The sequence below is a fragment of the Lampris incognitus genome, chromosome 17 (assembly GCF_029633865.1).
Source record: "Lampris incognitus isolate fLamInc1 chromosome 17, fLamInc1.hap2, whole genome shotgun sequence".
Lineage (NCBI taxonomy): Eukaryota > Metazoa > Chordata > Actinopteri > Lampriformes > Lampridae > Lampris > Lampris incognitus.
This window is the reverse complement of record NC_079227.1, coordinates 24,891,903-24,916,837: the sequence shown is the minus strand read 5'-3', so window position 1 is coordinate 24,916,837 and position 24,935 is coordinate 24,891,903. Positions and strand designations below refer to the sequence as shown.

Sequence of the window (24,935 nt, the reverse complement as noted above, 5' to 3'; positions counted from 1 at the left end):
CACAAGTCACATTACCACCCCCCACCCACACACACACGCACACACAGTCACACAGGCCAAATCAGTGGGTCAGAATGGCTTCTTGTCTGACAGCAGACCTCCATTAATCAATATTCACCCCTGAGCATTGTGTGTGTGTGTGTGTGTGTGTGTGTGTGTGTGTGTGTGTGTGTGTGTGTGTGTGTGTGTGTGTGTGTGTGTGTGTGTGTGTGTGTGTGTGTGTGTGTATTTGGGTCTGCCTGCCTACTGCAGTGGGGTGGGAGTGGGGCAGAGAGCATAGTATTAACCAGTGTGCTTTAATGATACTATAACGTCTTTACTTCTCTGCATTACTCTGGTGGCATTAGGGGAAAAAGGGTAAATTGATGGTCGACATAAAGCTATCTTTAAATAAGAAAAACGATATCCCACTCCAATACCTATTGGGAAGCTATACTTTGACTTCTGTGTACCCTACAGGCCCAAAGAAGGTTCTTTTGTCCATAAAATGAGAATTTAGCACCACCCCATCCAATTTCTCAGTGGATTCATTGAATTGTACGCTTTGATCTCACGCTACGTGTGTTTGTTCTCGCGAGAGTTGCCCCCCCACCTCACACTCCTTCGCCTCTCCAACCCCTCCCTTCCCGTCTCCTCTCTCCTCTGCCTGTCAGAGAGGTATACTCCAGTCAGTGTCGGAGGCTACCCTCCCCCGGACCCCGTACGAGAGCCAGCAGCTGTCGTACTCCTGAGGCTCGGAGCTCCCCCTTTCCAACGGTTTCACCATGGCCACTACCATCGTGACTTCAACCAGGTTTACCGACGAGTACCAACTCTACGAGGAGCTCGGAAAGTAAGCAGCTGTCTGTCGCGATGCACAGTGTTGTCTTGTCGTTTTTTTGTCCCACCACCACCACCCCACCCCCGCAACCTCGCCTCACATTAGGTTTAGTTAGCCCGCTAGCTGGTGTTAGCCGGCCGAATTACTAGCTAGTTGAAGGTGGTGTTGATTTAATTTTGTTGCGTCTCACGATGTTAACCCTGACCGGTTCGTTAATGAGACTCCTGTCTATGTACGCCGCGGTCAGACGGGTTACCGCTTATCGGCTATCTCTATAACCACTTGCGCGGTAACGTTAACGTTGGAAGAGGGGCGCACTAGCTAGCTATTAGCCGCGACGTTTATACATTGACGAAGTAGCGAAGTTAGCCCGCTAGCATTCTCTTTCAGCTGCGAGCGGCGGTGGAAAACATTGCGCGTAACTTGTTTTACGGCCGCAGCCTGCGATGTTTGCTAAACCGTCTCGACGACCCCGTCTCGTCAGTCTGCTGAACTGCTAAACGCGTCGCATGGTTCCTCATTCACTGGGAGCGCTGGAGCGAAAGCCCTCTTGACATTTGGTGGCACGCCGGCCCCGTGTGTGACAGCTCCCCCCCCGGTAGACTGCAGGGCTCTGGTCGGCGCTAGGCCGACCATTTCTCCTCCAGCAGCTGCGGATGGTTTTTGTGGCCGTGTTGAGTAGCGTTCAAAACCTGTATTTATTCACGTGTTCCCTTTATTTCGTGCGCATCATGAACTCCGTACACCCCAAGCGCAGCAGCTGGCCCTTATAGTTGGGCTTTTAATGTAGTAACGACAGTCTATGGCCAGTGCGAGTGCTTTATCATGGCGCTTTGGTGTTTAACGTGTAAGGGGTAGTGACGTGGTTTCTTCGAATTTTGATGACGCCAAGAAAACGGGGGCACTGCCTCATCATCATCATCATCTGTTGTTTTTGGTCGGTGCTTTTTACCCCCCTTCCCCGCCGTCTTTTTGACCGTAACAGCGACAGCAGGGCAACTTTGGCTCTATAAAACCACAGCAGCCTTAATTCCCTGCTGCTATTTGCCTCCTCTCCAGTCTCCCCCTAATAATTGACATTAATCGATGCCACTGATTGCTCAGCAAATGCACGTACATGAGTTTCACGGTCCAAACAATGTTCAGTACTGAAACAGTGCAGGGCTGTTCTGTCCTGCACATGCTTGATTGCTGCCAGGGATCACATCTGCATGCTACTCTTAATACAGTTCACTCTTTCAGTGACTTTAAAGTTCTCCCCATACTTCTGTCACCTGTCATTTTCTATTAAATAATTGAAACTAAGTGCTATGTAGCAGCATGCAGACTTGAACCAGGGATATTGCATATACCATCTGCATACATCCAGTCATTCTGTAGAGCCTGCAGTTTAGTTTATAATTAACAGGGGAGTAATTCTTAATTCCAAGATACACATTGCCGAAATGATCATAACATATTAGAAAATGAGAGGGCTCCACCAATCCTAACATCTAGGTCAACATCAAACTTTTTTAACATGAGGTTGTTTCAAACAGTGCACACTGCTAAGTATGCTGTCCCAGACTGATAACAACTGTTAACAATGAATACTTTAAAATGTATTAAATGTTTTCCACTGCTGTGAAAGATGCACACGATGCTTTCTGCATTCTGCTGCAAACTAATTTTCATCAGGATAATAAATGACATTGCATTGGGTGTTCAAGGATCAGCAGAAGCACTTGGCCATGTCTTTTATAATCTAAAAACTGACCTGACATCAGCACTCGCACTGTGTGCTTGATATTGCTGCGAGGGCATCTAAATGCATTCCACTCTAAGCCCATATGTACTGACTGTGCGGTAGTGATGATGCATATACTGTCATCATTCCAGTGCATGTTTATGTGAGACAGTGAGAGAGTGAAAAAGAAAGCACTCATAAGGGGTTATAAAAATACGCAAACACCAGTAACACATGTTGACACAAGTAGTAAATGTTGTGGTGCGTATATGTATGTGTTTACATGTGCATATGTGTTTGAGAGTATATGAACATAAGAAAAAGCAGTTGGGACTGATTTTGGTTGTTCTCCTTCTTTCTCCTCAGGGGAGCTTTTTCAGTGGTGCGTAGGTGTGTGAAGAAGTCATCAGGACAAGAGTATGCTGCAAAAATCATTAACACTAAGAAGCTTTCTGCCAGAGGTAACACATGAACACGCATGCATACAGACACGGGTGCATATACGTTAAATGTTTGTGTTGTATTGAGGAGCATTTGCACTTGAGCTGGAATCTGGTGGGTCCCCCGTCACAGGAAAGTTTTTCTTCTACCCTCATGTTGGACGAGGAATTCTTTATATCAATGACTTGCCAGTTTAATGACCCTCTTCATAAACGCTTCATTGAATAAGACTTTACTCTTCCCATGTAATAGCATTATTCTACTGCTGCCTTTCCAATACAATGAATTGAAACAAATTTGCGAGGAACAATTTCATAGCAACAGCACACAGGCGGGACTTAAATCAAATCTTTCATGCCATAAGCTTGGCAAGAAATGAAGGAACATTTTGAGAGTATGAGACAGAAAAGGAAGGAGCATGTAGGCTATCTGGAGAACTTCTTCAGCATTCCATTGCATTATCCCAACTGCTTATCCTGCTCTCGGGGTCGGGGGGGATGCTGGAGCCTCCCCCAGCAGTCATTGGGTGGCAGGCGGGGAGACACCCTGGACAGGCCGCCAGGCCATCACAGAAATACTTATTCAGCATACAAGGGATAATTTCTCCCTCTGACCTGACTTTCTTTGTTGGGTTGTGTGGTGTGTTGATGATGTACGCAAGCCCTGGATACTGTGAGCGATATTGCTCTGTTGACGCAGGCTCCTGTCATATCATCGGGTTGCACCACATGGTCACTGTGTCAGCACCTCATACTGGCGTTGTCCTCGGACACTCGATTGTTTTCTCTGCTCCTAGCTGAACAAGCTGTTATGCGCTACTTCCTGTACTCCATCCACACTTACCCTCCTTTGTTATCCCTCTATGCACACACCCTTTCTGTCTTGCCCTACTCACTCACTGTCTTCTTTCTGTCTTTCTGTGATGGGGGATTGGTTTGTATTGAGGGTAATCCACTTATGCCAAATGTATCTCATCAGGCACTAAGACCCCAAGGATTCCATAGGCACCTCCCTGTTTGCCCTGTTGTTCACGCCTGTTGGCATTTGTGTGTGTGTGAAAGAGAGAGGGAGAACATACTTTGGGGACCCCGTGTTGGGAAGTAACACTCATGCAGCAAGTCTATACTGTGAGGCGTCAGCGTGCGTGTTGTAATGCTGTTATTGTAATAGCCCCACTGTCAAGTGTCCACATAGGACAGGTCCTGGTATTAATATCCCAGCAAGGAAAAATAAGAACTCAGCAGAATGTCTTGGCTCTTCACGGGGGCAGAGACAACAATGTAGGTCTCTGTGTGTGTGTGTGTGTATGTGTGTGTGTGTGTGGGTGGGTGGGTGGGTGGGTGTGTGCGTGCGTGCGTGGGTGCGTGCGTGTTTGTTTGCACGTGTGCAGTTGAAGAAAAAGCAACCAGGAGAGGAGGAGATTGACAGTGTAGCCTTGCAGTGATCTCAGTAGCACTCAGAGGGAAAGAGAACACGCAGGGGGATTGGAGCTTGGCATCATGGAAGAGCTGTGGGAGGCTGTTCAGTGTATGCCACAAGCACACAAACAAATGCAACAAAGACATCCACACACGCAGTTATTAATGTGGCCAGTGCTAATAACCTATCCAAGATTTGGCTGGGTTATTTATTTTTTTCATTTGTTTATTTATTTATTAGCCCAACAGGGCCAGCATGACCTCACACACGGCCTGCTGGATAAGTCTTTCAAAGCTTGAGTAAACACCGCAGTAATCTGAGGAGAAGGGAGGGAGGAAAGAGAGGGAGAGACAGAATGGAGGTGTTTAGGTAGTTGCTAGCCCTGCCCTGAAGCATCTGTAGCTAGGTTCAGTTAAACACATGCACTCATTCATGCACTGCTGTACATATCCATGGTTTCTTTGAAGAGTCTGTAGTTGACAATAAGGGGTCCATATATTTTACAGTTTGTATGATTGTACATATAAACTTGGTTGAAACATTGTGTGTGTGCGTGCGTGTGCATGTGCGTGCGTGCGCATGCGTGCATGTGTCTGTGCTGGGGCCGTTCTACCTTCATTTGCTGATGTAAGATAGCTGTAGGCCCACCCAATGGTAAAGCAGATGGCCAATTAGAGAACAGCAGGAAGTGCCAGTAATTACCCGCTAGCCCTCCTCCCCATTCCCTACTACAACATGCGCGCGTGCACACACACACACACACTAACAAATAAGGAGATTGAATGAATTAGTGAGTGCTGCAGTGACACTGCACCATGGTAGACAGCTATACACACACACACGCAAATGCACACAGGGGAGCTGTGATCCTCTTCTAGCAAATGGACGCTCTATGTAATCCTCCCTCCCTCTCTCTGTTTCTCTCTCTCCTGCGTCACTAGTGTAATTAGAAGGAGGTTGATGTCTCTCTCCCTCTCTCTCTCTTTCCCTATGTCTTTCTCTTTTTTGCTGTCTACCAGATGAGGGAAATCTATACCCAGAAGGGTGACTGATTAGTGGAGGGTAGCGATGGAGGGAGCAGTTTCACCTCACCTGTATGACTTTAGCGTTGAATTTTGGTATAGGTTTGAGCAAACACAACAAAAAGGATATTAAAGAGCAGTTAGGACAAAGATACTTTGAGAGGATGTAGAAAGACAAAGGGAAGGTGTAGTAAGACAAAGGGAAGGTGTAGTAAGTGTGCTATTAAAGTTGTTCTTTTTTTATTAATTTGTTTAAAGAATTAGTTTAATTTCATTTAATTCCAATAGCATATATTTTGTCTTTTGAAAGACAGTGGATAAAGCGGAGAGGTTAACTGTAGAGGAAAGACAAGATATAAAGCTGTAGAAACATTCAATCTAATGGTAGCAGGGGCACATATGAGTCCAGAGACAGTATCTTGATCACAACTAGACAAGAGTATGTTCTTTCCTTAGGACCTGTAAAGTCCATACTGGGTTTGGGGTGATGTGAATAGCTGAGACTGGTTTAGAATGTTGAGCAGCTGTATTTGAAATTAACCTGAAAGATTGCCACCTCACAGGGAAAATGATTTCAAGTCTTGATTGACACTGACTTTTGATATGGTTTACTCACCTTGGAGCCAACCATGTTTCCCTGAGCAGAAGCACGATAATGACGGACACACATGCACGCAAGCCTACTGGCATTCATCCTGACTCACAGAGTTTCGTCACCAGGGTTAACCCCAAGTAACCTTTGACCTCAGCAGCATGGCTGTTACTAATGGTGTCAAGATAGGGCGTCCTAGACTGCCATCATTTTTATAACCCCACATATGACATGCAAACACACAGGAATGTGCGCATACAAATTCATACACAAGGATAAGCATATCCTCTCTACTTCTAGGGATGGGCGTTTAGGATCAATTCACTAAACGTGTACCCGTTGGAATTTTAGATGGTTAAACGGATAACTGCGGCATTATAAAAATAATAACGGTCACAAAATTAAAGTAAAAAATATTATGATACAATTATTTTTTTAAATTAATTACAATTTTACTTTTCTCTGCAACACACTAAACCGTTGCATCTCGTTGCGAATCATTGATCTGAACTGGGCTTTAAATCGCAACAGACCGAGTAGCAACATAACTGCCGTTTATCCTAATAGGCCAGTAGGAATATAAAAACGATACGACACAGTTGTTGAATTACATTTGCCTTTTTTATTTTAACTTGTACATTTAAAAAGAAGGCATACTTAAAGTGTAAAAATGTAAATCATATATTCAACTGGATATAAAGCGCACATCACAAAAAGTGATCCCTATATTTTGGAACAATATCTTGAATGACATTCGCTTTTTATTTAACTTGTAGCCTACATTTAAACAGAAGGCCATAAAGTGCACGTCACAAAAAGTAATCCCTATATTTTGGGATTATATATAACAATAACAATATCTAACTCAAGGTTAGGCTTAGACTATTGGAAAAGCAATTAACAAATAACGTACACTGTCCCGTGTTCTTGTGAAATGTAATTAATACATAAATAAACAAAAATGTCGTTATTCTAACATAGCCTATAGCGCCGATTGTGACTGGTATTTTACTCCTTATCTGTGTATTTCAGATGGGCTTTTAAGATATTAGCATGTCTACATTTTGTGGCAGTAGGCGATTTCGTAGTTTGTTAACCACCAAGCCTGCATTCGAAAACACTCGTTCAGAAGGAACAGAGGTCGCGGGTATGCAAAGATATTTATGTGCTAACTTCGACAGAGCAGGAAATCTCTCCTGGTTTGCCCTCCAATAATCACCGGAGTCTGCTTGAAGATCTTCAGCTGGGTCCTTGAGGTATTTCGTCATCTCATCTTCGGATCGTCCCATGCCGACTCCGACGCCATACTGTTCACCCAGGAGGAAGGAAAGCGCTGAGGCGGGCGGATCGTTCCTCTGGCGTTTTTCTGGTGAACTGTCTTCACTGTTGACAGCTGTCGCGGTTTGAATTAAATCACGGATTTTTTCGTAAACTTCGTTACGAAGAGCAGGCGCCACGAAGGAAAGATGCTTGTGCTGTGGATCGAGGGCTGTTGCGATAATTCAGTGGATTCCCTGGCATGGCACTGTTGATCTTGAATCGTCTTGTGTAGCTCCCGAAGCACGATTTCTTTAAATTTGCTAACTGGTGCTGCTTCACTTTCACTTGTCACCACGTGATTCGAAATTAGGCCGTGAACGACTGGGTACACAGACAAAATTGAAACGTTTTGCTCCAATGACATCGCCTCTGTTGCTATTTGGAATGGTTTTAAAATAGGAACCATGCCATGAACGTTCTGCCAGTCCCTGTCTCTCATCTCAAGCAGTCTTCCGTCGGCCTTCATAACATCCTGATCGCTTAGCACAGCACAAACAGGCCACCTACAATATATGCATATTTGTTAATAACAATAATAATAATAATAACAACAATAATAATAATAATAATGATGATGATTTTTTTATATAGCTAGCAACTTTAAAAAATGGGGAATCTCAAGCTCACCTTTGCTCAGCGAGACGCTCAAACATGAAGTAAATGCTGTTCCAGCGGGTGCAGCAGGATTGGATCAGGGCATGCTTTGGGGCGTCAAACTGTGTTTGTTTTACTTTTAAGGCAGCCGAAGCAACGGTGCTGCGATGGAAAAGACGCACCAAATTGCTAGCTGCTGCTATGGTCATCTTCAGTCCAGACTGGTCAAACCCAGCATCCACACACAGTTGCAACGTATGCGCGAAACACGATACGTCCTCCCACTCGCACAGTCGGCCAGCAGCCATCATGTTTGATGCATTGTCATGCACACATGCTACAATTTTTGACTCTATTCCGAACTCTTTTGTTATGTCACACAAACGGGCCGCTTTATTTTCAGCAGTGCGCCGTTCTGGCATTTCAGTTGCTTTGATGACCCCACCTTGCATTTTCCAGGTGCTGTCCAAGTAGTGCACCGTAACTGTGGTGTACGATTGTACGGCGAGACTTGTCCAAGAATCCGTAGTTATTGCTACGCGTGCTTGTTGCGCTAACTGAGACTTCCTTTCCTCCAAGGCGCTATCATACAAGCGCTGAATCCGCGCCGTTATCGCTTTACGACTTGGGATCGAGTATGGTGGCTCTATGTAGTTGATGAGAGCCCTGAAACCTGGCGCATCCACTTCACTTAATGGTCGTGTGTCTTGGATGATCATCTGTGCGATCAGCTTGCTGGTTTTCTCCGTTCTCTGTTGGGAGCACCCCACAAAATCACCTGTTCTAGTTTGGGTTGTGCTGGCTGCTGCTCCGGACGGCACATCAACGTTGCCATGCTTCAGTCGCAGATGGTTGTTCATCGATCCTATGCTACCACCTTTATAACTTAGAATCGCATCGCAAAGTGTGCATTTAACAGAGTTTTCTCCATTCTTTGTAAAATGTTTCCAGACAGGGGCTTTTGCGCCACTCATATTAGCCTACCAACTTTATTTTCTTCCCGCGTTAGTGATTTTGAAAACTTCCGTTCACGTCATTCTAGTTGCCTGTGTGCTGATCCCCCCTGCCCCCTTTTTTTAAATGATGCGGACTAAATGTTATCTTTTGTCTTAAAAATAATGCATTTGCATTTAAAAGTGATTTTTCAAAATAAGGAATGGTTATACATAGGTAATGTATATTTTACAATATATCATTGACGACAAATTTTAATTCCGTTTAACCGTTGTACTGCATCCTAAACGGATAATGATTTTTTTTCCCGTGTACACGTTTAACCGTGTAACCGTGTCCATCCCTATCTACTTCCCTCAAATGTTTTGGTAAGGCACCCTAAGGTCATAAATAATAGGTAAAAATACTCATTTATTAGTGATGCTGCTAATTTCTTGATGTCTTTATTGTTTTGTACCTCATTTTCTTTGCCTTGGTTGTTCTTTGTTGTCTATTCAGTAGTAGTATTTATTGTGTGGATTTTATCACCTGCTGCTGACATGCAAGTAGCTTGGTCATATGTATCTACTTGGTAATTGTAAGGCATTTTCTCATTTTATTTCCTTTTAGATTCATAATGTCTTTATGCATGCTCAATAATCCAGGCAAGGAAATCACAGAAAGTTGAATCAGTTCATCTGGATTCTCATTTTCTTAATAAACGTTGTGTCCAGATGAACTGATTCAGCTTTCTGTGATTACATTCATAATGTTTATGGATTTTCGTTTTCTGCATTTAGTGTTATCTCACTGCAAAACCAGCTTCCAAATTTGTGACAAAATATTTGATGCATCAGTACCCTCAAATAAGGCTAAATAACGATGACTTAATTACTTCTTTGGTTGCGAGGGTCTGTGTGTGTGCATCTACGTGCGTGTGTGCATTGGTTTTTACCTGTATTCTATTTGTCCCCTACCAGCCAGAAGTGCAAACACTGCAATGTTCTATAGTTGGGCTGCTTACTAACTCCACTGTACACATACACACGCACACACACACGCACACACACACACACACCAATGAACACTAAACACAACTCAATTACACACACATTTTTATGACCCCCACTAAAATACCACTAAAGGCTCGGACATACTTTCTGTATTCTGCGTCTGCAGACAGCTGCGGACTTGTACTGGTCGCGCGGACACGCACGCAGTTCCATTCATACTACAGTCTAGGGTCTGTGTCGGTCTGGCATTCCGCACGTGCGCATTTCCCGATCCACACTCCATTGCAGTTGGTGGCGGTAATGCACCATAATGTTGTTTGCCTCGCAGATATGGCCACTTTTGATGGCAGGCATTTTCATCTCTCCCAAGTGTTTGTGTGAATTCTCATTGTGTGAATTCTCACCATTTGGCTGTCTTCTGTCTTTGTATTCTATTTTTTTTGTTGGGGGAGGGGTTTCTTCCCAATTGTATCCAGCCAATTACCCCACTCTTCCAAGCTGTCCTGGTTGCTGCTCCACCCCATCTGCTGATCCGGGGAGGGCTGCAGACTATCACATGCCTCCTCTGATACATGTGGAGTCACCAGCCAATTCTTTTCACCTTACAGTGTGGAGTTTCGCCAGGGGGACGTAGCGCATGGGAGGATCACGCTATTCCCCCCAGTTCCCCCTCCCCTCTGAAAAGGCACCCTGACCAGGCAGAGAAACCACTAGTGCAGTGGCCAGGACACATACCCACATCCGGCTTCCCACCCACAGACACGACCAATTGTGTCTGTAGGGACGCCCAACCAAGCCGGAGGTAACACGGGGATTCGAACCGGCAATTCCCATATTGGTAGCCAATGGAATAAACCGATAGGCTAGCAGGATGCCCCTCTTTGTGTTCTTTCATATATAAGTGTGGGTAACGGTGGCTCTTCTCGCTCAACCTCTCTTCAAAACAAGCATCCATTTTGTTATCTGGAGTATTCGCAGTCAGCACGCTTGCTATGCATACAGTCCACACAGTCACAAAGTTTTGGCTGCGCGCAGATGTCCACATAGGGGTCCAAGTGTACCCTCACAGACATAGGCAGATGATGACATTTATATCATGCAGATGCTGAATGAATGAATTGGCCTTTAGGGTCATTGGTGCTCCGCTTAGATGCACCTTGTGGCTATAACCTTTCAGAGGGCAGGGCAGTATCTCACCCTGTGTAGTCAAGTCAAGTCAGTTTTATTTGTATAGCCCAATATCACAAATTACAAATGCATGTATCAATAATGAACTAGCACCAACTGAATCTGCAGCATCCTAAATAAAAAACAGGCTTTCACCTTATAAAATATGGAAAATAAACGATGAAAGGGGGAGTTTAATTGCACCACTGGACACTGTTGCTCAGTCATGCTGCAGGTTATGTCATGAGAATGTACATGTTGTGAGAATGCTGAACATAGTATGATGACTGTCTCTTCTGTTGCACTGAATGTAAGAGCTTGTTGTCCTTGAGCCATTTGCGTCCACATATGGGTATCCCCACCATGTTAGCTATCATATCTTTGTACAAAGTGATTCTGGGGGAAATAAAGAATTAACGAATGTACGACTGGTTTTCAGCAGGAACTACAACAACAAGTCAACGAAATACCCAGAAATTCCAGTCTTAATCAGCTAATGACTGCAAGGCCTCACATCTCTGTCATTGTAATTTGCACTAACAGTGACTTCCTCTCTCTTCAGACCATCAGAAGCTGGAGCGAGAGGCTCGAATCTGCCGCCTCCTTAAGCACCCCAACATTGGTGAGTTTCTGTACATGTGTCTGTCTAATGCTGATCCCGGCCCCCCGTAAGACAAAGTACCTTTTATAGTAATACAGAGCTGGTGGTATTTTTATCAGATACTTGGTTGCTCTCGGGCTTACATTAGGGTATCTGCATCATAGAATTTCTTGGATAGTTTTTACCACTGCCACGTGTCAGAGAGCAAAGTAGAGCTGATTTTAACAGAAGGAAGGATGTTAGAGCCTTTCTCTCTTGAATTGGAATGAATGTATAATTTAATGATTTTTAGTCCGATGTGCACAAACTATTGGTTTTAGTCCGCTTTGTTCAGTTAGTATTTGATCGAGGTGGTATAGTACCTTGGTACTGTATCAACAGCACTTGGTATTAGTACTGACTGTGAATATTCCTTATTTTCTATTCCCTGTTTGGTTATAACTAATAGAAGATGGCCGGTCATGAAATCATTGGATAGGTGGGAAATATGGTTTGGAGTTGGACAATGACACCTTTCAACTACTCTGATCCTCCATATTTCTTTTCGTCCATGTCCTACTTTTCCATTTGCCTTCTTCATTGACATCTTGTCCTTTTCTTCTAGATCTCTCCTTTCTATCCTTCTCTCTGTCTGTTTTTCTCTCTCCATCTTCCTCCCTCCTTCTCCCTGTCATGTTTTGGCACAGAACTCTTTCAATCTTTGGACAAAAGAGGGCATAAGAAAGAGACAGATGGGGGAAGAGGTAGAGGAGGAGGAGGAGGAGTAGGAGACAGATGGAGGGAGAGCGAGCAGAGATAGGAGGAAGAGAAGAAATGAGTGTTGGCTCTTGTTTCTTGCTGCAGGGCCATCCCACTTCATCTTATTATACAACTGATATTCATTTTACATAACTCTCGTATAGCTCCCCTGACACCAACCTACCTAAGCTGAATCTGAGCCTCACCCTGAGCCCAGCACCCTGGCCCTGCAGCCCGGGATCCTGCTTTGTCAAACTTGCTTCTTTGTGATTATGTGGTCGACATTTTTCCAGCTCTGCATTTGTCTATTTGTGCTTAAGTATATTTTCATTTCCATCTCTAGTGTGTGTGCATGCGTGCGTGCATGTGTGCGTGTGTGGTTCTCTTTCATAGCATTAATTTCGTGTTTTACTATGGGGAACACCCCTTGCTTGCCCTCAACAGAAGCTTTTATTACATTATGCTAACCAATTGGCTGGCCTTGATGACGTGTATGCCATAGGAGACCACCAGCCCACGTACCATCACTCACTATTCAAAAACATATTCTCACTTCACAGAAGCTAACGCCTGAAACGAAACAGCCACTCCAGAGTCCATCTAAACTGTTCACAGATACCAGTATCCAACTCGGTCACTGAACGCTTGGCTCTGGGTTGTTGTTCAGTTTGTAGGGCAGCTCGATCTTTACTGTGACCAAGCAGCAACGCGAGCACAGCAGCCAGCTAAAAGCAATTGTAGTTGTCCTCGTCCAGCTAGTGGTTAGAGTAATAATACTCCTCGCTATCCAAATCAAGAGTAGCAATACTCCTCACCTGCTAGGTAGCCATACCTAACACAGTTAGCCCCGCAAAGTAGTGATACTTAAAAGGGTTAGCGCTATCACCAGCTACACGAAACATCATCACTATTTCCTCATGGAAGCATCGGAAAAGTAGCAATATTTTTCCCCAAACTTACTAGCTGAGCGGTAGCAATGCTACGCTTTGTATTGCACTCAGCTTCCAGCTTCACAGCTAGTGGGCACGTATAGAGCTTATTAGCCAGCACACCTGCAGTTAACTGACCATGGCTGCATCGCAAATACCGGTGGCCCCTACTACGGAGGACAAGCTGCAGGCGCAAGCCTGTCCAAGTGGTAATAAAATATCACAAAGGGACTCTCACCCAGTGTGTGCATACTGTCTGAGACTACAACACGCTCAGGCAGCTTTAGCCTCATCGGGAGAGTGTATCCACTGTGCCAGGTTCTCCCTCAAGCTGCTCTGTTGTTGGCTTGCGCGTCAGGCTAACCTGCCGGGAGTGGATCCCCTTTTGGGAACAAGGGCAACACCGCAGGTACAGCCTGACCTCACCGCTAGCCTGGCGCAATCCACTGCTGCAGAAGTGAGTTGGGGCGACCAATCGGACGCCTTTCTTCCCCTTCCACAAGAGCCAATGGAGGACTGCCTTGTGGCGGATATACTGAAGGTGCGTGAGAAGGGTGAGGATGCGGACAGTGAGTCAAAGGGGGGTTTGGAGCTGATCATCTCCGATGACGACGAGGAAGACCACTCCTCCCTAACACTATTTCGTCGGGCCCTAAAGCCCTCAGCGAACAAGGATCAGGACGGGGAAGTCTCATCCGTGGCTGAATGGGGTATGGACATGCAGGATGCCTGTAAACATGCAGCTGCGAAGCTCAATATCCCATGGCCCATTGTACAGGCAGAGACAACCAGATCTCACTACGGTAAAAAGCTGCCTAATGTGAAAAAGACGGGAAAACAACTCCTTCCCATCTTCCCGGAACTCCTTGATGAGCTAGCCATTACGTGGTGGGTCAGGCCATACAGAGACAAGCACTTCATCCCAGTAGCCTCATGCTTGATTGTGAGGTGATAGAGGTGAAGGGGGTGGGCCATATGCCTCAGGTAGAACTGGTCATGGCCTCTCATCTGCACCCTGCCACCCCTATATGTCAGTGTCGGGGTCCTCCCTGCCCTCAAACTGACCGCATTTAGTTCAGTCTGATGACTAAGAGCTACAAAGCAGCTGCCCTCTCTGTCCGGGCTATGAATGCATCTTCACTCCTGATTCCCTACCAGGCGGAGCTGGAGGAAGAGATAACAGCGAAACCACATGAAATTGTGGGAAGAGCTCTGCATTATTACCAGCCACTGCCTAAACCTCCATAAAGTGGTGGTCCAGGCCATATGCAGAGCAATGGGCTTGATGGTCCTTCAAGAAAGAGCTAGGTGGCTAAAGCTCACCAACTTAGCCGCTAGAGAGAAAAGAAGATCTCCTGGATACGCCTGTTGTCCCACAGGGTCTCTTTGGCTAGGCACTAGCCGCCATGCAAAAAAGGTGCGAGAAAAAGAAAAAGAAACATGAAGCCCTAAAACTCTGCTTGCCCAGGAAGGCTTAGCCTAGTGCCACCGGCCCCCCAGGCAGGCGTTTGCACAAGCAGTGGCGCGTCCCACGCTTGACAGGATCACCTTACAGGATCCCCAAGCTCACCAGAGCACAGGCTGCTCCCGGGGCTCCACATGCCAAAGCCCCTTGGGCAAAGAAGCCAGCAACTCAAGCCCGCCCCCCTGGAGGTTCAACAAGCTACTCCACTCACTCGGGGTGAGAAGAAAGAAGCAAGTTTTTCAACACACCATTGAAAAGGGAGGAGCAGGAGGGCACTGTTCCTATCCCCTCACCGGTTCTACCTCCTCCTCAATCTCCATTAGGGAGCAGGTTGAGTGGGACCAGTTCATTGCAGCGTGCACAGCAGGGGCTGGCTCCAGTAGAGGCAGAGTCCCCAGAAAGAAGAAGAGACAGGATTCTGTTAGTGGCTGCTGTCAGTGGGCCCCACACGTCTCACTTCTTTTTGTCACACTATAATAAAGTTGGTCCAACTGCCCTGTAGGCCTGTCAGATAGCATTTGAAATTCGAATGTACATTCGAATTATGGTAATAATATTCGAATTTGAATATGAAAATATGAAATTCGATTTTTTTGTAATATATTTTTTTAATATATTTTTCCCCCTTATTAATATTATTATTATTAATGCACACACGTTTAAATGGAAATAAATGATGGTTTCGTGAAACGTATTTTATGAAAATAAGCATAGCCTACATCCGTAGTAAAACCGGAAATTAAAAAGCTCTTGTCAGTTCCCACGCCGAGCGGGCGGGCTCATAGAACACAGGAAATGGCGGAATCCGAGAAGAACGTTGGCTGTGACCCAAGCGCTAGCACTAGCACTAGCACATCTCCTGCGAGAGTCATTCATACTCCACAACATCTGAGAAGTTACGTATGGAAATTCTTTGGGTTTTGGGCTGTTAATGGGAAAATCGAAGAGAGAATATATCCACACCTCGGGAAGATGGCTCAGAGATACCTCGCCGTGCCAGGGACATCCGTGCGCTCTGAGCGTGTCTTTTCTGATGCGGGAAACATGGTCACCAAAAAAAGGAGCGCTCTCGAGTCTGAACACGTGGACGCTTTGGTTTTTCTCGCAAACCACTATTAGCACAACTTCTTATACTACTACAGTGAGTAGGACTCTTGATTTTATTTTTTTAAGCCCCGTGGGTCATGGATAATTTACTATGCCTATGTTACTTACGGTAAATTCGTTAACACCATCTGGCCTTTTCCTAGTCAGATTTATTTTACCTGTATGTTACTTAGAGTAGGCCCTAGTTAACATCATCTGGCCTTTTCCTAGTCAGATTTATTTTATGTTTAGGGGTGCTCAACAACAGTTTTTGGACTAATATGTGCGGACAATGTGCTGGAGTTGTATGTTGTCATAAATATGCTGTTAATAAAAACACGGGCTACAATAGACTTACTCTCTCTGTATTGGTTTTTGGGGGGTGATATGCAAATTCAAGGTATTCGAATGCCATTCGAACCTCAGTGTGTAATATTCGTTATTCGTTCGAGGCCTATTTTTGGCATTCGTTCACAGCTCTACTGCCCTGGGCGTAGGTAATGTTAAAAATAAAAATAAAATTGTTGAAAAATAAATTAATCTCTCCCATAACCCCCTGATGGGGAGGAGAGATTGTGGGCCAGGCCACAGATGAGACAGCATCAGGTGTTGCCTCAAGAGGGCACTATTCACTCCTACCTAAAACGACCATGGGCCGTCAAAATTACTGCCAGTTTTTAAACTATTCAGTCAAGATAAATACCCAGTTGGGATATTAATGCATTGCATATGTTATTATGTCTGTTAGGTAATGACTGACACCAAAATTAACACTTTAACAACTATAATACTATTTTTAAACAATTTAAACTTCAGAGAGACATGGTTGAACTTGAATAGCAAAATTGAAAAGATGAAAATATTACCTGAAAAACAATGAAAAACATATTGCTTATCTAATAAATATAACAAGGTCTATAAAACGTGAAATGTAAAAAAAGAACTGAAAACAGATATTGAAACAGTCCCAAACAATGACCGGAACTTAAAAACTACTAGAACAACCGTGGGCCGTCAAAATGACCACCACGGTTTTTAAACTCTATATTCTGTCAAGATAAATGCCCGTTGAGATGTTAATGTATTGCATATGTTAGTATGTCTGTTAAGAAACGACTGACGCCAAAATTAGCATTTTAACAACTTTAATACTGTTTTTCAAACTATTTAAAATTGCCACGCTTGTAAATACTGCAACGCCTCAGTGGTAGTCATGGTGCGTCTGAAACGGCATCTGTAACCAGACATGTTGGCAATAATCACATATCAAGTTTAGACTATTGCTCTGCACTGGAGAATGCTAGTGTGTTTCTAGGACAGAGCAATGAACTTTGCGAAGGAAATGGTGTGACCAAAACACATCATAAACAGTGACATGACGCGCACGATCACGTGCAAATTACGAATGGCCATTTTGACCGCTCATGGTCATTTTAGGTAGATCCTGTATCTTTTTTTTCTTTCTTTTTTTGTGTGCAGTTGATCTAAAACTAATTTTAATGCAAATGTATGCAACTTTGGGAACATTCATGGAGCAGCAGGTCTGTATCTTTTTTCCCCCCACAAAGTTATTAAACTTTGAAAATCCAAAACTGTTACAATGTTCGGCTTGGTTGTTCTAGTGTTAGTTAAACTATGGGTGAATTGGCCAGCCAGTCTTCTTTCAGTAAAGCTTGATTTATTCTTCTGCGTAGAATCTATGCAAAGCCAACGTCATAGCCTACCCTGTTGTGAGCATTCCTAGTTGTGTGCTGGTGTGTCTGCATCGCTCTGCAATTACACCGTCAAAAGTCTAGTTGGCAGTGGGGTTTCTATGCTACTGTGTCGAGTTTCTCATACACAGTATAAGTTTCTTCATGTACTTAAAAAAAATGATGACTGAATCTGAGCGGGTCATGTTGGAGTCTGAAGTAATAAATGTTGAACAACACTTACTTTTACTGAAATTCATGCAATGCAGAAAAGAGAGAACACGTCGGAGGAGATGGAGGGTACGACCATTGAACCGATTCAGGCAGAATTTTCTGTGGGTGAATTTTCTGTGCTTGTCCGGCCACTGAGAGACATGGACGAGGAAATGCATTTCAAGTATTTTTGGATGTCGGCAGGTAGACTGGACGAATTGATTTGTCATCTGCAACCATTTATCTCACATCAGTGTGTGCGCAGTATGCTAGTAGACATTACGCAGAGACTGGCAATCACCATTCAAGTTTTAGCTTCGGGTGGAAGCTAGCTGTAGCAGCTAGCTACAAACTGGGGTCAAGCACAGTGTCCTCCACATTTTCAGAGGTCTGTAAAGCTTTATAGAAAGCACTGCAGCCAGAGTTCCTTCCCTGCCCTTCAGTCACCCAATGGGAAACTATTTCAGCAGATTTTTGGTGACCATGGAACTTTCTGAACTGTGTTGGAAGCATAGACAGAAAACACATGAACATCAAGGCATCACTGCACGCCAGTAATGACTACTACATTTACAAGGGCGCACACTTCATTGTCCTGATGATTACTTGCGATGCCAGATATTGGTTTAACATGGTGGATGTAGGGGGATACGGACGGGAATGTGACGGGGGTATCTTCAAGGAGAGCAGATTTTGTTCTATGCTGCTTGAAAACAAACTGAACCTGCCCTCACCAGTCAGTCCTCCTGGAACAGTATTAAAAATCATGTAATCATCAGTGGTGCTGCATTCCCCCTACACAACAATCTCATGCGTCCCTTTTCAGTTATGTCACAGACATTGAATTCAGCTAACTTTTTTTGTCCACCTGCTACTTTGATTGGTGGATTCCAAAATCTTACCAGCTACTCAAATTTTTTTACCAACCACTTTCTCATTTTAACTGGCAGTGTGTAACTGCATAGGAAAAATAATAAAACAAGATTTACAATATTCAAGCAATAGGCTATTTTATTTCATAAGGTAAATGAACTTTTTTTTGTCCGCCTGCAAATGGCGAGTGAATGTTCAAATTTTACCAGTTACTTAATAGATTACCATTGTTTTGTTTTGGGTTTTTTTGGCTAGTGAGTGAAGCAAATCTACCAGCCACTTGCATATTTTCCCAGCATATTCCCCTAAATGTTTGTCGTGATCAAAGCTGCATTGGCACGTAATGATTTCCCATTCATTAATACTCTTATGTTTTACGTTTTGCTAAATAGGGATGAACATGACCATGGAAAAGCAGCTCTACAACTACCATTACTCCAGAGCCAGGCGGGTATCATTTTGGTGGCACAGTGGAAAATCCTTGGTCGAGCATTAGAGTTTCTGCCTGACAAAGCAGTGAACATTGTTAAAGCATGTATCACACTACACAACCTCCTGGCCTACACTGATGAAGTCAACACACCTGTGAGCAGACACATCCCTGCTAATTTTGCAGACTCAGACACTACCCGGTCACCTCAGCCAGTTAAGTGGCGAAGAGTGGTGGCAAGGGACACAAATCTTTTGGAACCTCTAAATCCTCATTACCTGTCAAGGTGTTGTTCACCAGAGCTACCATTGGTGTATTGCCATTGCTGCCATTAGTGATGGCCTTCTTTCAATCACCGCATGGAATTGTGCCATGGTAGAACAACATAGTGTGTCGTGGCCAACTTGATCAGCAAATTGTAAGGACCTTAAAATCAATGGACCTTTAAATGACAGATCAGTGTGTGAAAAATATTCAGTAATCACATTATGAATTGCATTATGATGAAGAATGTACAAGTTGTCTCTATGAAACTACACTGTGCTGTCGATGCTCAACCTTTTTATCTAAGCTCATCCATATTGTTGACTCTGTTGAGAACTGGACTTATGGATTTAATATTCTTCTATGATTAAGAAATGTTCTCAGAAACGTGTTGTAAAATCGGGTTAGTGTTTTTTTTATATATTTTTTATTTGCAGTAGCGGTGCGAACTGTTATATAAAAAACAAAAGATGCAAAGTTGTCAAGAATAAAATTAAAATTGGTAAAATAAAAAGGGTTCAGTTTTTCTGCTGCTGCCTCTCAAACAGTAGTTTGTATACGTCAAGCATCGCCTGTGCTCCACCGTCACCCTCTGCAACATATCTGCAGCAGTTTACCCAAACCTGGAGAGCTCATCGATGTTGCCCTGCAACATTTTCTGTTGCCATTTTAACCTGCTTGAAACCAGTCTTCCTGTTCTTTCCTCTTCGGTGCCATTCTTGGGCTGGGGGACAGAGGAGATGGCTGAGCAGTCTGTTGATGGTTGACTTCACTACTTGATGAGATGCTACTTGAGGTGTATGAATCAGAACGTGGGCGTGAAGATGGAATGCCTGTGGTTGTCGGTGTTCCTCAGCAACAGATCTTGATGGTGTCTTTTCCAACAGATGAAGTGGTGGACATACTTGATATCAAATCCCTTCCATCCTGTGATTAAGAAAGGAGTTGCAATTAGCTTGAGCAGTCTAATCTGATGGCGGTGGGGCTCTCTTAGAATGTTATTGATACTATCCAAAACGCCAGAGTCCCGTCCACTAGGTCACTCTATGACTGCAAGTGGCGAGTGTTTGAATAGTGGTGCAAATAAGATAAAGCCATTCGTTCCCTTTGTGTTCTGTCATTCTTGCAGAATTTATGGAAAATTGTAAAGCATTTTCCACTGTCAGAGTGTATTTAGCTGCCATTTTGGCTTGCCATGTGGGTTTTGATGGACGCACAGAGGGACAGAACCCACTGGCATGTCGATACTTCAAGGGTGCACATAGAAAACTGCCTGCAGTGAGATCACTGTGCGATCTGCCTACTGTCTGGAAGCTATCTCACAGACACCTTTTGAACCACTAGAACAGATGAATATGAAAATGGTGTCTTTAAAGATGGCAATGCTGATTTCCTTTATATCTATAAAGCGAGTGGGTGAAATTCATGCTCTATCTGTCAATGATGTTTGCATGCACTTTGCACCTGAGACACACCTGAGGTGTGTCTTTATCCTATCCAAGCCTTTATTCCTAAAGTGGTGGGTTCTTGCATACCAATAGAACTGAAGTCTTTCAACTCTCCGCCATTTGCTTCTACAGAATGGGAACGACTACATAATCTGTTCTGGCCGGGCTCTGCTGGCATATGTGGCTAGAACAGCAAACATTTCAAACAATCTGATAAACTTTTTGCATCCTGGTCAAAACCTCACAGGGGAAATCCGGTTTCAAAACAGCTGCCTTTAAAATGGATAGCAAGGCTATTGGTCTTGTTTATTCTAGTAGAGGCCTGCAACCGGTTGCAGGGACATTCTATGAGAGGTTTGGCATCATCATGGGCACTTTTCAGGGGTGTCTCAATTCAGGACATTTGTGCGGCAGCTAGCTTGGTCTTCACCTCGTGCTTTTGCTAGGTTTTATAGCCTAGATGTTACAGCACCCTTGTTGGCTCACTTGGTTTTGAGTGTGGGGGGTGACTGAAGACGGTGGCTTTGCACGAGAACAGGATGGAGATTAGGGTTGCTTCCTATACTGGACTTGTAAAACAATCTGGTAGTCAGTACATCCCATAGTGAGACACGAAACAAATGCTATGAAAGAGAACTTTAGGTTATTTACATAACCATGGTTCTCTAAGTAGCATGGGTGTGTGTCTCACCAAACCACCCTCCTTGCTCGTGTAAAGCAAGGAAGAGGTGGGTAATTTTTTTTTTTTTTTTTTTTTAGTGAGTGATGGTATGTCAGCCCTTTATATACGGGGAGGGCTTGTGGCCTCCTATGGCATATGCATCATCAAGGCCAGCCAGTTGGCTGGTGTAATGTAATAAAGGCTTCTGTTGAGAGCATGCAAAGGGTGTTTCCCATAGTGAGACACTCATCATGCAACTTAGAGAATTGGAGTTATGTAAATCACCTAAAGTTGTGTTTGGGGGGAGCTAACAAACTTTGAACAGTAAAACAATTATTTTTCTTGTACCTTTGCTCTTTCTCTCACTCCTCTTGTCTTTCTCTCGCTCTCTATCTTTCTCCCTATTTGTGTCTCTCTGTCTCTGACTTGTCTCTCTCTCTCACAGTGAGACTCCATGACAGCATTTCAGAGGAAGGCTTTCATTACCTTGTTTTTGACCTGTGAGTATATTGTTTACACACACGCGCGCACCATGACATTTGAGATTGTATCTGTGAGTGTGGTTTGTTTGTGCATGCTAACAACTTCGCTTCTCTCTCACTGCCATTTTCTCACTATGTCTCTTTGTATCTCTTTCCCAGGGTGACGGGGGGAGAGCTGTTTGAAGATATTGTAGCTAGGGAGTATTACAGCGAGGCCGACGCCAGGTATGCTCCTCAAATGGTTTGAACACATTCACACTTGTTCCAACACACGACATACACACACATTTCACTATAAGCATGGCATATGTGTTCTATAATACATACACATTCATTATCGTAGAGGATCCACCGAAATAACTAGTGTTTGTAAGTGCACTCACACACACACACCCACACACCCTGACAGTGATTATCGGTTTGCTTGTACTCTTGTCAGTAGCTGCATTCCCCTTGTCAACAAGTGCATCAGTATGCAGCCCCTCTCTCTCGTCTCCTCCCTCTAGCCATCCCGTCTCCCTTCCTCACTCCACTACTATTGTTCTCTCTGTTCCCCATGCTACCTTTAAGCCTTCCCATTTTACTTCTTCCTCTTTTTCCTCGCCTCCTCTGCTCCCCTCCCAGATTGTCCTCTCTCCTTTCTCTTGTGGTTGGGTGTTGTGCAGCTTATGAAGTCTGTCGTATAATTGGATTAGGGGTCTTTGTCTGTTTTTGCACACAGGGGGCTTTGGAGACATATGCACGCACTCTCTTTCTCTTGCTCCAAAACACTTGAAGGGAGGGTTGGGTGACCCACCCGCTCCCTCAGGTTATGTTTGACCTTTGACCCATGGGCCTGTCCAAAGTTAGGTTATGAACTCAAACCTGAGATGATGGAAGCCAACATGGTATCTTTCTAAGCCCTAGGCTTTGTTTAGCTCTAGTCCAAACCCAGCAGCAACGAGGATGATGATTCGTTACTGGCAGAGAGGGACTTTTAACAGCCCATTAGCCTTTAATGAATCCTGTTCAAACCAGGCTTGTGAAAAGATAGACTCACAGGCCAAGATTTTGGTGATAACAGCAGTGGAGGACATAGATGGCTGCTTAAGAGATCTTTAAAATCGTTTTTCATAGTTTTATTGTATAGCTGTTTCTAAGCCTTCCACACTGATTCATTACAAAAGGATTCTGTGACCCACAGTTGCTGTACTACAAGCAAAGTGCAGTATTATCTGTTAAGTAGTTTATTTTGTTGGGCTTGTTTACTCAGTGCAGCTTACCGTAAATTTAATGTTGTCAATGGCTTGTAATGTAGCAAGGACAATCTTTTAATGGGATTTTGGTAAATGTATGTTTGAAGAGTTTGGTATGAAATGGTATTGATCCTTTTTATTTTCTTTTTGTGTATGTTTTAGGGGGTGGGGATTATATATCATTTCGAATGGAGGTCAGTGACACAAATCTCTGTCTGTCTGTCCCTTTTCCTATCTTTCTGCCCTCATAGTCAGTGCATTAGTCAGATCTTGGAGAGTGTCAATCATATCCACCAGCATGATATCGTGCACAGAGACCTCAAGGTGAGTGGCTGCCCGTTGCCTTGACAACCATGCACACACCTCTGCTCGTGGCCATGGCAACACATGGATGTCTCTTGGTTGCTTCATCTCTCTCTCTCACACTCATTCTCTCTCCCCATCTCCTGTTTCTTTTTCTACACCCCTCTTCCTTGTCTCTTCCCTTCCTTCCTTTCCGTATCTCCTCTCGATTCTTACCACTCTCTTACAAGTAGCTGTTCTTCCTAACTAGCTTGATTTCTTTCTCTCTTATACCGGTCAGGTGATTATCATCTGCCCTTGACCATAGCGCTAAGCTTGTTATGTATGGTATGTGTGTGCACATGCACGTGTGCATGTGTTTCCACATGATGAGAATAAGACACAGATTGCAAGTCATTGGTTGGCAGAGGTTGATTCTCACCTATGGCAAGGAAAAACAAAGGACTTGGACAGCACACATGTGCATTGGGTACGCGCGCACACACTTCTGTCTATTGCGAATGAGCTGATTATGAGAGATAGAGTGAAGGCATAGAGGAACCTCAGGGGTTGCCATGACAACCTGTGTGACATCACATCACACAGTGGAGGAGGGGCTTTGAGCTGCCCTCCTATTGCTGATTGACAAAATTGAAAATAATATGATAAACAGACCACTTTCTGTGGTTTACTGACTAATTTTGGATAAAATTTACAGTAATTAAGACTGTGGTTATCTGATATGCATGTATGTATATATATACGTATATATTAGTTAAAATTAACGTAATTTTTGCAATTTGAAATATTTAACGCGTTAAAAAATTAACGCAATTAACACAGCTGCATTTTGCTTAGTTCCTGTGGCAGCTGTGCGAGGCTGTTTCACAGGCATATCGGGGTTGTGCGCTCTCCTGCTTGTCGGCGCATTTGAAGGGGTGTCTTTTTACCCCTACTTGGCTCCTCGCTGGTGTGTTAAGTGCATAACCTTCGTCCCCACTTTCTCGCAGTGGTAGGCTTTATTTATTCCCAGCCCTCATCCCCTCATAGAGAATACAAGATATTCTACTATACTGTACCATTGAGGTGCATATGGGGTTCTGTGATGCACCATTATGAACACGTAATGAACATCGTGAATTCCCAACACTTTAAATTCAACTGGCACTTGAACATGGAACACATTTTTTGTTGTTGATTATCATTGATATTAGTGCATACAAGAAATTATTGCCCTCTAAGCTCATATCTAATTTAAATGGCCTTGATGGTTTTGAAATTCAACTGGATCTTTAATATATAGGACAGGGTTTTGTTATTATTTCTGTTGGTGCATATTAGAAATATGCCTTTCAAGTCAGTTTTGATTGCCTTGATGGTTTTATAGGAAATCTGTAGTTCACAGGAGAGAATCTGTGTTCAAAGTTAAAACGATGCAATTAAACAATAGTATTTGAATTTAAATATACTTCCTTTGTGTTGATTCTGCA

General features: G+C 43.9%; 1 protein-coding gene across 1 annotated transcript in view; it reads left to right on the top strand.

Moving 5' to 3' along the window:
• The first annotated feature begins 668 nt into the window (after window positions 1-668).
• LOC130127490 (calcium/calmodulin-dependent protein kinase type II subunit gamma-like) overlaps window positions 669-24,935 on the top strand; it is a 50,945-nt gene continuing 26,678 nt past the window's right edge. Inside the window, exons 1-6 of the mRNA XM_056297153.1 lie at window positions 669-832; window positions 2,913-3,007; window positions 11,610-11,669; window positions 21,892-21,946; window positions 22,088-22,153; window positions 23,415-23,487. Of these exons, the coding sequence (XP_056153128.1) occupies window positions 765-832; window positions 2,913-3,007; window positions 11,610-11,669; window positions 21,892-21,946; window positions 22,088-22,153; window positions 23,415-23,487 (417 nt within the window). The 5' untranslated portion in view covers window positions 669-764. The remainder of the gene's footprint in view (window positions 833-2,912; window positions 3,008-11,609; window positions 11,670-21,891; window positions 21,947-22,087; window positions 22,154-23,414; window positions 23,488-24,935) is intronic.